This window comes from Silene latifolia, chromosome 9 (genome assembly GCF_048544455.1).
Source record: "Silene latifolia isolate original U9 population chromosome 9, ASM4854445v1, whole genome shotgun sequence".
In the NCBI taxonomy this organism is placed as follows: domain Eukaryota; kingdom Viridiplantae; phylum Streptophyta; class Magnoliopsida; order Caryophyllales; family Caryophyllaceae; genus Silene; species Silene latifolia.
In genome coordinates this window covers 35721655-35735762 of record NC_133534.1, presented here as the reverse complement: position 1 = coordinate 35735762, position 14108 = coordinate 35721655, and the positions used below count along the sequence as shown (strand labels likewise).

The 14108-nt window shown below is 36.4% G+C and overlaps 1 protein-coding gene across 2 annotated transcripts; it reads left to right on the top strand.

Annotated features, from left to right (window-relative positions):
• Positions 1 to 1455: 1455 nt before the first annotated feature.
• On the top strand, positions 1456 to 13952 carry LOC141599572 (histidine kinase CKI1-like). Of its 2 annotated transcripts, none has more exons than XM_074419633.1 (7): positions 1456 to 1776; positions 8529 to 8750; positions 8895 to 9575; positions 10006 to 10384; positions 10851 to 11425; positions 12085 to 13347; positions 13618 to 13952. In XM_074419633.1, the coding sequence occupies exons 2-7, from the start codon at positions 8604 to 8606 to the stop codon at positions 13816 to 13818; spliced, it is 3246 nt and encodes a 1081-aa protein (XP_074275734.1). In that variant the 5' UTR covers positions 1456 to 1776; positions 8529 to 8603; the 3' UTR covers positions 13819 to 13952. The 2 variants fall into 2 exon arrangements, with proteins under 2 accessions (XP_074275734.1, XP_074275736.1); XM_074419635.1 differs by lacking the exon at positions 1456 to 1776 and adding an exon at positions 6032 to 6132.
• Positions 13953 to 14108: the final 156 nt, after the last annotated feature.

Below are 14108 nucleotides of genomic sequence, written 5' to 3'. Positions count from 1 at the left end.
ATATTTTAAAAACTGTGGTGATCCATTCGGGGGTGGTGAGCAGTTACTTGGCAGGTATACCTTGGATACGCGTGGGATCTAGCTGGGGATGGAGTCATCACATATCAGAGTCTTTAGTCTTCCGTTGTGTTTGTTAGGACAGTTCCTTTCTGTTGGTTTATAGTTTGAGAGCAGTTGTATTTTGCTTACAGTTGGTTTTGTTATGTAATCACTTAACTTGTTTAATAAAGTATGTTTCTTCATTGTTTTATGATTATCATGCCTCGGGTAACCGAGATGGTAGCATCTTTATACCTGAGTGGTCCTGGTAAGGCACTTAGAGTATGGGGGTGTTACATCTTCTATGACGGATAAATTGTGGTTTGTGCTGGTAGACCATTGGGCTAAACAACTAAGTTGGTAAAAAAAGTGTAAGATGTTTGCCAAATTGGTAAGAAAAACTACAACTTGTAATAAATTGGTAAAAAAAGCGGATTGAATGTGATAAATGGCCAAAAAAACTATTACTCCCTCCTATTCATTCATTTTGTCCCTCTTTCCTTATCGAAACTAGTCGGATTTTTGTCCCTCTTTCCTTTTTTGGTAACTTTTGTGTGGTCCAAATTTAATTATATGTGGGGTAGAGTGGAATAGAGTGTTTTATGTGGTCCAAAATCATTTTCTTAATTCTTGTGCAAAATAGAAGGGGGACAAAATGAATGAATAGGAGGGAGTATGTTATTTAGTTTTTTATTACTATAACTAAGTTTGGCCAAAATGTCCTTAGCGAAATGACTCAACTCACAAAATCTAATTGAAAACCTAACAAATAGGAAAAGGTGACTAAATGAAGCCTGTATTCCTACAAGACAAACCCGACCCAACTCGATATTTTTCAGGCCTTGGGTGTCCCAACAGCCTAAAAAAAGGTTGTGATCCGATGACCATTGGCCCGACTCATGTAATTGGGTCGAGTTTAGGCTAAAATTGAGGACCAAAATTAAGCCCGACCTGGCTTGAAAATGAATGTTGGATAGTTTTTTTGGCTGAATTATTAAAATTAGAGAAGTATTAGGTTTAAAAAAGATCGAACTCGAATGTTCATTTTAAATTTCGGTTCATAATTGCTAATGAAGAGTCTCACCTGATTTTTTTAGTTTACTAGTTGAGTAAGGGTAGTTTCATCAAGTATAGTTAATTTGTCACCACTCCTACATTTTTTTTCTTTACCAATTTGTCACATAGCTAGTCTTGCTATAGACAGATATATATCCGTCTATAGCTAAAGACGGGTTAAATAACTTAAAAGTGGTGATATTTTTGGCCCCACCACCCTACTTGTTGCTTGTCTCATTAGGAATGTGGTATTATATTTGACCCGTCTTTCGTCATAGACGGATATATGCCGTTTATAATGAGATTTTTTGTTTGTTACAAATGAATCGTTGTTTTACCAATTTGGCACCAGGAAAAAATAAAGCACTCTTTTCCCACGAGATTAAAATGTCCACGATTACCCAAAATAAAACTTTAGCAGAAAGACGCGAACATTGGTCAGTGCCCCCTTTGCACACAGCAACAGAGCATCAGTTCATCAAGGGGCAACTGATACCATTTTTCAAAATTTGTGAGGGAGAGATCTCAAACAAATGGGACAAATCCAGAGAATCGGAGGGAATATCAACCAATTTACTCACATTAATGTTTCATGGTACCTTAAATTCTGGAGCATAAACTCCATTTCTGATGTTATGGGTTATCTTTTACCTCTCTTCTCTTATGTTCCTTCAATTTTAGGTATACCTATTATTTCTTCACTTTTTACATCTTCAATATAATTCATTTTTTTTTTTGTGTGTAGTTACTTTTTGAATTAATCCGTTTATCGAAGATGTCTTGATCTAGTAGTTAAGATGAAGATATATCTGTTACGAGTTGGACTTCCTTGTCCCAATGTATTCACTGATCTTGGCCCTTATTTGATAAAATCAAAATCCAAATTTGTTGATTATTGGGTATATGATGGAGAATTTGATTAAAATGGTATGTTGTATTACGCAGGCTCTTTTACAGGAGACTAGTTGCTTTTTTGTGGCTCTCGAGTCTAAAGTCTCGTCACATAGAGTAATTAGTGATAGACCGTCTCTCCCTAGTTTTAATGAATTATTAATATGAATTAATAATGTTTTGGTAAATATGGTATGTTTACTCAATATGTTAACTTTCTCTTGATGATTCGTGTTAGTAGCTCGACATATAGAAATATTTCTTAGGCATGATATAGCTGGTGTACCATCATCTTATGACTAAACAATGAGAGAATTAAAATTGTACAAGTAGGGGTGAGATTTCACAAAAATAACCAGGTATTCCTTCCGCCCCGGTCATTTGTTTACCTTTGGTTTTGACACAAAGACCAAGGAAAAAGGAGGGAGCCAATTATTGGATGATAGGTGGACCAAATTGAGTGTAAAAGATTAAATTGCCCATCAAAGGCATTCTCAAAATAGAAAGCTAAACTTGGGAGAGGTCAACCCATTAAATTGCCTTCAGTACCCGAAGGAGATTGCCCAGCCCTCGGTAAGAGATACTCTTAGTCAACACCAAAAAAAATAAAAAATAAAAAGCTAAACAATTGACTGAGATACCCAAAATATTATATTTGTTCAATAATGTTATGAAATTCGTTGACGATTCCAGTCAGTAAGTCACATATTATATTAAAATTTCTTAGGCATAGCCGGTGTACATTGTCTTATGCCCTACACAATGACGGAATTAGAATGGTAAAAGTGATGGTGAGATTTCACATAAACAAAGAAGTAAAACATTTGAAAAAGTATTAGTACTGCTGATACCAATGTTATGCACTTACGATATGCAGGTTAACCATAGCTAGCTTGGTTAAATCTTTGCAAGGATGAGCCTAGATTTTGGGGGTTGTGTGCGGAAATGAAAATCTAGAAGTACATGTAATTTTCTGGTGGATTAACAAATAAAATTGAAAATTATTTGGTGTATAAACTATTAGAGTAAATTTTAATTTACGTGCAAGGATCCGTAAGGGCAGTTTTGATATTGGTTGACATCATGACATGTAGCTGATGTAGGTAAACAAATAGTTATGCCGTCTTATATCGGTCGTTAACGACGAGTCGACGACTAATAACGAGTTACCTGCTTAGGACTGTTCTATTTAGGGGGTTTTGGTGATTAATAAGGTAAGTTTGATGAACTTAGAAACAAGCACAAAAGATTTTATCACGATTCCGAAATTTGATATCTTAAAGATCTTCTTGATATTCCATGGTATGTATATATTCAGGCCAACAGTTTCATTACTCTTTCACACTTGTGCTTGATTATTACATTCTCCTGGTATTTAGTTGATACCTGTTTCAACCATTTTGTGTAACTCTTTCAAAATCAGTGTATACACATACTTCAAAAAAAAAAAACTATGGTGATTTCTCATCCATGAACATGAGTGAGTAGTCTCATCTCGAGTTTAGAGGGATCTTGGGTCATTAATGGGTGTAAAAATGGGTTATTAACATTTGGAATTGGGTGATTACTTGGTATTTACTTTCATGCATATGAAGTGCTCGATGAAATGTTTGAACGAAAGTTGAATCTTTCATTGGCATGTTTAACTTGTCTTGGTGCTTAAGCTGTTGGATGGTCTTTATGCTATGATTAGAGATCGATCGGTCTTGTTCTCATGCATATTAAGTGTTCGTAGAATAGTTTGAACGAAAGTTTGACTCTTTCTTTGACATGTTTGGCTTGTCTTGATGCTTATGCTATTGGAAGGTCTATATGTCATGTTAGTATTGAGTTCATATTAATTAAGTGATAACTTGTTAATGGACTCGAGGTGATTAGGAAATTAGTCTTAATTCCTTGACCATTGTCATCACCCATGTCTTGTTTTGATCTTGTTTTATACCCTCCTACCCAAGTGAACCCGAAGACTCTAGTTCTTCCATCAATTGAACACAATCCCATTTAGTTTAATTTAACTTGTTTGCATCTTAGTTTTAGATAAATCAACATCTTATTTTTTTATTTGACTAAATTGGGACTTAAACGGACTAAGTATACACCCCCGCCATCTTTGTGTTCGACACCCGAATAAATACTACTTTTATTGGGTAATTTATAAATTGTTTTTGATTGGGAAGTGACGACAAATCCCTTACATCAAGTTACATCATAGTTTTTCTTAATTTTTGATAATTTCCTTATACATTGGGCTTTTTGGTTAATGGATTGGTTTTATGACCGTCCTATTAAACAATTTGTGAATTTTGTTTCCATCTCTTCTATGATGGATAAATTGTGGTTTGTGCTGGTAGATATTTGGGCTAAATAACTAAGTTGGTAAAAAAGTGGAAGATGTTTGCCAAATTGGTAAAAAAAAACTATAACTTGTAATAAATTGGTAAAAAAAGCGGATTGAATGTGACAAATGGCCAAAAAAACTATTATGTTATTTAGTTTGTTATTCCTATAACTAAGTTTGACCAAAATATCCTTAGCGAAATGACCCAACTCATAACATCTAATTGAAAACCTAACAAATAGGAAAAGGTGACTAAATGAAGCCTGCATTCTTGCAAGACAAACCCGACCCAACTCGACATTTTTCAGGTCTTGGGTGTCCCAACAGCCTAAAAAAAGGTTGCGATTCGATGACCGTTGGCCTGACTCATGTAATTGGGTCGAGTTTAGGCTAAAATTGAGGACCAAAATTAATCCCGACCTGGCTTGAAAATGAATGTCGGATAATTTTTTTAGCTAAATTATTAAAATTAGAGAAGTATTAGGTTTAAGAAAGATCGAACTCGAATCATGTTTGTTCATTTTAAATTTCGGTTTATAATTGCTAATGAAGAGTCTCACGTGATTTTTTTGAGTTTACTAGTTAAGTAAGGATAATTTCATCAAGTATAGTTAATGGGTTATGCCCATTCATCGACTTGATTTACTCAATTATGGACATGAATGACCATTATACCCTTAACATTTTTATGACCTCAAATTACTCATTCCAAAACCACCCAACCAACCACCACTACCAACCAACGTCGTCCACCACAGCCATACCGCCCCCCCTCAATACTGTCGCACCACCCCGACCCCATGAACCTGGCGCAACCATCGTCTCCCTACCGTCCCTGAGTCCTTTCCTGTCACCTCCCTAAAACTGGTCGGAGTCAAGACATCCGCACCACACCACACCACACCACACCGTCACTACAGCCTCCTGAACGACAGCAACCATGTCGCCCTCCAACGTGCTCACCCGACCCCTCTTCCACCGCAACCGCGCTTCCAGTGTTCCTAATTTTGTTAACACAATTTTACAAAGCCTAATTTCATTAACCCTAATTAATTAAATCCCTTAATTTAATATTGTTAATGCTTCCTGACTACCTTTTCGGACGAGTTGCGTGAGTACTACTCCGTATGTGGTGAACTATGCATTCTTCTAACTGCACATTAATCAGATCTCGTTTTATAATCCATAGTTAATTAAATTAGGGTCATTATTACTTGATTAACATGAAAGATAGTATTCATAATTGAATCATTTGAATCAAATTTGATGAGTTTTGGGAGGAAGAGAAGTAGAGAGAATTTGGTATTTTTTTTAGAAGAAGGGCAAGATAAGGAAAAATAATGATACAAAGTACATGAAAGACTAAAAGTTGTACATGAAAAAGCAATGATGTAATTAATTTGTCATTTGTCACCATTCCTACATTTTTTTTCCTTACCAATTTGTCACAAATGAATCGTTGTTTTGCCAATTTGGCACCAAGAAAACTCGTTTCCCACGAGATTAAAATGTCCACGCTTACCCAAAATAAAACTTTAGCAGAAAGACGCGAACATTGGTCAGTGCCTCCTTTGCACACAGCAACAGAGCATCAGTTCATCAAGGGCCAACTGATACCATTTTTCAAAATTTGTGAGGGAGAGATTTTGTGCTCAAACAAATGGGACAAATCCAGAGAATCGGAGGGAATATCAACCAATTTACTCACATTAATGTTTCATGGTACCTTAAATTCTGGAGCATAAACCCCATTTCTGATGTTATGGGTTATCTGTTACCCCTGTTCTCTTATGTTCCTTCAATTTTAGGTATACCTATTATTTCTTCACCTTTTACATTTCAATATAATTCATTTTTTTTTTGTGGGTAGTTACTTTTTGAATTTATCGATTTATCGAAGATGTCTTGATCTAGTAGTTAAGATGAAGATATATCTGTTACGAGTTGGACTTCCTTGTCCCAATGTATTCACTGATCTTGGCCCTTATTTGATACAATCAAAATCCAAATTTGTTGATTATTGGGTATATGATGGAGAATTTGATTAAAATGGTACTCCCTCCAATTCGTTATATTGTTCCCATTTACTTTTGGCACGATACTTAAGAAATATTATTAAAAATGAATAAAGGACATTGGTGGGGTTGATGTTAGGAGAGAGAGATGAATTAATAGGAGTTAAATAATGAGTTGTGGGGCCAAAACATTAAGAAAAGTAATAAAATAGGAATAAAAAAGTTGTGTGGGGTTTGATTATAGGAGAGAGAAATGAATAAAATAAGAGAAAAAAGTTACCAAAAAAGGAAAGGGGAACATTACTTGAATAATCCGTTTTGGGAAATAGGGAACATTATAGCGAATTGGAGGGAGTATGTTGTATTACGCAGGCTCTTTTACAGGAGACTAGTTGCTTTTTTGTGGCTCTCGAGTCTAAAGTCTCGTCACATAGAGTAATTAGTGATAGACCGTATCTCCCTAGTTTTAATGAATTAATATGAATTAATAATTAATAATGTTTTGGTAAATATGGTATGTTTACTCAATATGTTAACTTTCTCTTGATGATTCGTGTTAGTAGCTCGACATATAGAAATATTTCTTAGGCATGATATAGCTGGTGTACCATCATCTTATGACTAAACAATGAGAGAATTAAAATTGTACAAGTAGGGGTGAGATTTCACAAAAATAACCAGGTATTCCTTCCGCCTCGGTCATTTGTTTACCTTTGGTTTTGACACAAAGACCAAGGAGAAAGGAGAGAGCCAGTTATTGGATGATAGGTGGACCAAATTGAGTGTAGAAGATTAAATTGCCCATCAAAGGCATTCTCAAAATAGAAAGCTAAACTTGGGAGAGGTCAACCCATTAAATTGCCTTCAGTAATCCGAAGGAGATTGCCCAGCCCTCGGTAAGAGATACTCTTAGTCAACACCAAAAATAAAAATAAAAATAAAAAGCTAAACAATTGACTGAGACACCCAAAATATTATATTTGTTCAATAATGTTGTGAAATTCGTTGACGATTCCAGTCAGTAAGTCACATATTATATTAAAATTTCTTAGGCATAGCCGGTGTACATTGTCTTATGCCCTACACAATGACGGAATTAGAATGGTAAAAGTGATGGTGAGATTTCACATAAACAAAGAAGTAAAACATTTGAAAAAGTATTAGTACTGCTGATACCAATGTTATGCACTTACGATATGCAGGTTAACCATAGCTAGCTTGGTTAAATCTTTGCAAGGATGAGCCTAGATTTTGGGGGTTGTGTGCGGAAATGAAAATCTAGAAGTACATGTAATTTTCTGGTGGATTAACAAATAAATTCTGAAAATTATTTGGTGTATAAACTATTGTAGTAAATTTTAATTTACGTGCAAGGATCCGTAAGGGCAGTTTTGATATTGGTTGACATCATGACATGTAGCTGATGTAGGTAAACAAATAGTTATGCCGTCTTATATCGGTCGTTAACGACGAGTCGACGACTAATAACGAGTTACCTGCTTAGGACTGTTCTATTTAGGGGGTTTTGGTGATTAATAAGGTAAGTTTGATGAACTTAGAAACAAGCACAAAAGATTTTATCACGATTCCGAAATTTGATATCTTAAAGATCTTCTTGATATTCCATGGTATGTATATATTCAGGCCAACAGTTTCATTACTCTTTCACACTTGTGCTTGATTATTACATTCTCCTGGTATTTAGTTGATACCTGTTTCAACCATTTTGTGTAACTCTTTCAAAATCAGTGTATACACATACTTCAAAAAAAAAAAAAAAAAAAAAAACTATGAGGAAACTACATATGACATCTGCTTTTATGAAGCATCATATTTCATGGCCTCAGCCTGTCACATGTTTCTTAGTTTTGGTATGTTCAGAATCTGTTAAAAACTCCTTTGTAAAGCGAAGAAATAGAAAGTGATATTATATTTAAATTTACGCGCGACACCGGAGTTTAAGAAACATTTTAGGGGTGTCTTTTGCTTTAAAAGTCACTTTGAACCCAACCCATAAATATTATATTTTCTGATGATCATAAATACTGGTAAAATTCTGCAGGTTTTCTTCTTTTCAGAAAATTGAGATTGCTAGTCTTATTTCAGTGACAGAATGTGAATTCTTTGTTAGTAGGGTAAATGTGATTCACAAGCACAATTACTCATTTTGTTGTATTTTTCTTATGCAGACACTTATTGTGCTTCTGCTGCCAAGCATTGTCGTCCCATATTGGTATCATACAGTGAAAAAAATCAAACATGATATGGAGATGCAAACGGCTAATCAAATTGCATCAAACATCGATAATGCAGCAAAACTAGTGCTTCCCGTCAACTCCTCAGCCAGAGAATTAGCAAGTATATTGGGCACAGTTCGTAAACAACTCTTGTTTTCTGATATTCTAAATGAGGTTTGTGCTTTTCCTTTGTCAAAATCCTGTTTTTTGAAGCTCGCTTGTTTATAGCTTTGCATGGATTGGTTGATATTCAATGCATACGCATTTCTTGTTACAACAGAAGTAAATGCTTCAACTTTTTTTCGCTTTTCTTTTTAGGTTGCTCCTTCTTTACTCGAAGCGCTGTTGATAACACCGCATGCAACACAAGCGTCATATATTGGATTGGATGGCTTATTCTTTTCATATTATAAAAACAATGACAAAATTTATGCAGCATACTCTAACTCCACATTTTTATCTCTGAATTCAAGTACCAGTGGCTATACTTGGTACACTCAATCGGTCGACTCTAATTCTGGAAAATTATTTGGAGAAATCAAAACCATGGAACCCGTTGCTATAGTTAATGAAACTTGGTTTCAAAGTGCATTGAATAGCACAATTGGTTATGCTTCTTTAGGGTTTAGTTGGACAAACAGAGATGATGGACCTGACCTGTTCTTAGACACGGCAGGACTAGACGGAAAAGGAGTAGTATCTCTTGGATATACTGTTAAAAGAATCACCGATCTTTTTTATGATATTAATTTTAATGGAGGAAGCTTGTATATGGCAACTATTAATGATCCTGGCAGGATTATCTTGCAAGGAAACAAAGGGACTCGATTTAGAAGTACAGGTGATACTGCTTTGGTTCTTGAAGGTAGTACTGACAAGATTGTCGGAGAGATTTCATGTAAAACCAAAAATGGTTTTAGTGTGGCTACCAACTTAAAAATTGAACAAACTGAGTTCATATTCTACTGTTCTCAAATTGATGTTGCTAGAGTTGCATTGGTATGTTACTATTCTGTTCCTTTCCTTATACTCTCTTTTCTACGGGGGGGAAACTCACAAGCTATGTTCCCCAAACTTTAAAAGTATCCGACATGGTTACTTGTACAGTTGTACTGGTGTCATACTCGGCTATTTTATGAAAAAAATCTTATTTCTCGTCTTAAAATGAAGTGTCTGAGGGTAACGTGTTGCACACGGTTAGCATAGACATATGGTTTTTTAATCTGATTTTGGCTATTAATGTCACATAACAATACTAAACGATATATAAAATACCTAATAATTAATAACTGTTCAGAATCCGTCTCATTTGAGTTTTGACAAACAATTAACAACTGCTAGGAATCTGACCAATCTGAGTTCTGACAAATAACAGTCTCTATGTCCCAATCTCTTGTAAAATCTCAATGTCAATTTGTGGTTTTTTCAGGTTTATGTATTTGCTTTTCCAAGCAATTGGGGATTGGTAGGTGATGTTCACAAACACACCAAGGTGGCATTGATACTTCTCATAGTGATGATGGTAGCTGTCTTAATATCTGTCTTCGTTTTTGTGACCCTGATAGTAAGGGCGACTTGGCGAGAGGTCCACTTATGTTCTGCATATATGCGGCAAATGGATAAAACATCTCAAGCTGAGAGGAAAAGCTTGAAACAAAGCTTGGCATTTGCCAGTGCTAACCATGATGTTCGTGGCTATCTAGCTTGCATCAAGGGCTTGATTGATTTGTGCTATAGTGAAGTATCTCCCACTTCTGAATTAGCTTCAAATTTCAAGAAGATAGACACATGCACTGATGATCTCTTGGGTATTTTTCTTACTTTTATGGTTGTATATAGTAGTTACACTTCCGAAACAAAGAAGAATGCTTTACCTTTTTATTCATCTTCGTTGCCCTTTCTTTCCAGAAAGTGCTAATAGAGATGGAGTCAAAAGGGCAATTTTGCTGATGACTGACGCGTTTTGAACCTAGACCATGAGTACCACTTTCTAATTTCACTGACTATGCTAGCTAACATATGTGTAAACGACAAAAGTTTAAGCAATGTCTCTCATGGTCAAGTCACAATGTTTTTTAACTGATGCATTTATGATCCTAAGTTTCTAACTAAAAGAGAAAAAGCTGTTCCTCTTTTGATTGATCAATGTAAAAAAGTCCATATATAACGCTAATCTGCTTCCTAGCATCCTAGTTCAATGTTTCGGATATTAACGTTCTTCTCAAATTTTTTATGGTCTGATGTGAAATACATTTGTACTTAATGTTGATGCAGCAATGGTGAATTCAATCTTAGATTTCAGTAAGATTGAAGCAGGGAAAATGCAGCTTGAAGAGGGGGGCTTTAATCTGGAACAACTTCTCGAGGACATAGCAGATTTACACCATCCAGTGGCCATGAAAAAGGGGATAGAAGTGATTTTGGATCCTTGTGATGGGTCTATCTTGAAGTTTTCCTCTGTCATAGGTGACCGAGGCAAGCTAAAGCAGATCCTTAGCAACTTGTTGAGCAATGCCGTTAAGTATACTCCAAGTGGTCACATTTCTATCCGAGCATGGGTGAAGAAGCCGAGTTTGGAGAATTCAATCATCACTTCAAATAAGAATAGCTTCTTGAACCGCTTATCCCACATTTTCTACAGGAATAAGCAAGCATATAACGACCTAGAAGATATGAAGATGATCAATCATGATTCCAATAGCATGGAATTTGTGTTTGAAGTGGAGGATACCGGTCTTGGCATTCCGAAAGATAAACGCAAATCTATCTTTGAGGACTTTGTCCAAGTTAAAGAAAATTCTTCAGGACAAGTTGGCACTGGCTTAGGACTTGGCATTGTTCAATCTTTGGTACCTACTTTTGCCCCTGATCTAATTCATTTCTCTAATATATCCTTGTAGTTTTTGTCTGAATGTTAGCTCCTCTGATATGCCCATTATCCAAGTTAGTTAAGTTATTCAACCTACTGATAAATATTGAAGATTGTTTAGGATCTGACCATTCACGAAGAGTTTTACTCCTATATGCTTTTGACATAATTTGATATGACCAAATGGTTGGCAATTTGGCATTATATTCTATAAACATGAGCTGAAGTATTGGTTCTATTTCTAATGGAGCTAAATACTCACTATTACATGAAGTCGAATTATGATACCTAGTTGTACTCCTTTATATTGTCAAGTTCTCCCAGTAGTTATTCAGTTCAATTTTTAATGAACTCGTATTTTTCATCATGTATCATCCGCGAACAACCTCTCCTCTTTGTGGACACAAGGGTAAGGCTAGGTACGTCCCAACGCCCTTACCCCGCTATAAGCGGGATCTGAGGCTCTTATCATAAAGTTGTTTATAATTTGAACTGTACAAATACTAAATTTAAGTTGTAACAAGAATCGGTGGATTTGCAAATGAGGAACCATTCATTCGAGCATATGACCTCAGCTTTGCCATGACAATTTATTCATATCCGAAAGAATACTAACTTGGATTTATCAAATCATTTTAGGTCCGGTTGATGGGTGGTGATATAGAGATTGTAGACAAAGCGAATGGTGAGGCAGGGACATGTTTTAGATTCAACATTTTCCTGATTGTACAAGAGAATCCATCATTAAATAGTCCAAGACTAGATAAGGTACAATACCAAGACACCTATCCTAGCCCTAGAGTCGAAGGATCCATAGCGGTTCTTTTGATGAAGCATGATGAGCGAAGAAGAATGGTTCAAAGGTACATGGAGAGCCTAGGGATAAAGGTGATAGTCTTGAGACAAGTGAACCGAATCCCTCATGCTCTAAAGAAGAAGCTCAGGATTAATCTGATTAATACATCTCAATGTTACAGCTCATCTTCAGGAAGCTTTATGTGGTCCCCGAGTTCTGGTCCCAAGCTCTTGCCTTTAAGTTCGTTTGATGGGGCCGACGATGGCCCATCAGTTTGTAAGCCTAGCTTTCCGGGAACAGTCCGGTGCATAATGCTCATACTTGATGCTAATGCTGGAAATTTTCAGGAAATGTGCAGATCGGTAGCCCAGCTCAGGAAGGATAATTTGGATTCATGTATTAAGGTAGTCTGGTTGGAGAGGCCCGAAACTCGGAGGGCCCACTTCCCGGGACTAGCAGACGAGAGTCTCTCTCCAACAGATTGCATTATACAGGAGCCCTTTCATGGGAATCACTTGTTTAGAGTGGTAGAGCTTTTGCCGGAGTTTGGGGGTGAACTGGTCAAAGCTTCTACAAGGAAAATGAGGTCAACTACTGTTTTCCCCTACCACCAATCATCAGAAAGTGAAGGTGAGAAGTCAATTCTTAGAGCTCACAGTATGAACTTTAGGCGAAGTGATAGTACTCGATGGAATAGTTTTTTGAGCTTTAAGAGCTTTAGTTGCCATAGAGAGCTGACAACGACAAGACTCGACCATGGGGAGATAGAAGAAGACAATGTTAGTGCCAGCAACAATAAATCTTCAACTCCTAAGTACGACGCAGGGCCCAAAACCCCGTCGCTTGGCCCGCTTTTCAGTGATGCACAAAGTACTGGTGGACCAGGCTTGAATAAGAAACCTTTGGATGGAAAGAATTTCTTAATTGCAGATGATTATCTGATCGGTAGAATGGTTGCTACTAGCCTAATTACACACCTTGGTGGTCATGCTGAAGTATGTGAAAATGGTAAAGAAGCCTTGGAACTGATCTGCAATGCTCTAAATAACATAGGTGGAGAGGGCCCTTCAAAGTTTCCTTATGATTATGTTCTCATGGATTGCCAGGTAAAACCGAAATGCAGAGTAAAAAATTTTGATTACGTCTATACTGTTTCCTAATTTGATTGCCTAAATATATTTGTTTATAGTCCAATTGATCCAAAGACGCCTTATTATTTGGTTTTGTATTAAGACGAAATAGAATAGTCGTCTTTTGTTGCAAATTTCATTATGGGTCATTATGAGCATTCGGAAACAGCCAATATGATTCCTCGAGGCATTGGGTAATATTGTTGTAGTAAACAAGTACGTAGTGCTAATGGGATCCCTTTGCAGATGCCTGTTATGGATGGTTTTGAAGCAACTACAAGAATCCGACAAGAGGAAAAGAAGTACGGAATTCACATTCCGATCATTGCACTAACAGCCGATGAAGCAGGAGAGGCGGGGAATAAGATCACTGAGGCGGGTATGGATTTCCATATGACCAAACCGCTCAAGAAGGAGGTGCTCTTAGAGGTGATGGGCCGCATTTAATCAAGGTAGTTTATGCTTTTTTTGCTGAAAGTTTACTTGTAACATCTGAATCTATCCTGACATTACATGAAAATTTGTAACCCAACTGTAAATGAAGAAATAAAGTTTGTTAGCAGTTGTTCTTGGACCAGGAATTCTTTCTTCTGTTGGCAGTTGCTCGAAAATTAGCTTCTGCCATTTGTTTGCCATTTTGTATTAGCCGTTTCGTACGGATTATGATAGATTCGGAAAATCAATCTCAAATTCTGAATTCGGAGATTCGGAAAATCAATCTCAAAATCTGAATTTGG

What these genes read in the sequence shown, in the direction of transcription:
- LOC141599572 (XM_074419633.1), top strand. Translation starts at nt 8,604, where the DNA reads ATGGAGATGCAAACGGCTAATCAAATTGCATCAAACATCGATAATGCA. An exon ending in ATGCACTGATGATCTCTTGG is followed by an intron (nt 10,385 to 10,850) that starts GTATTTTTCTTA and finishes ATGTTGATGCAG; the next exon opens with CAATGGTGAATTCAATCTTA. An exon ending in TTGGCATTGTTCAATCTTTG is followed by an intron (nt 11,426 to 12,084) that starts GTACCTACTTTT and finishes AAATCATTTTAG; the next exon opens with GTCCGGTTGATGGGTGGTGA.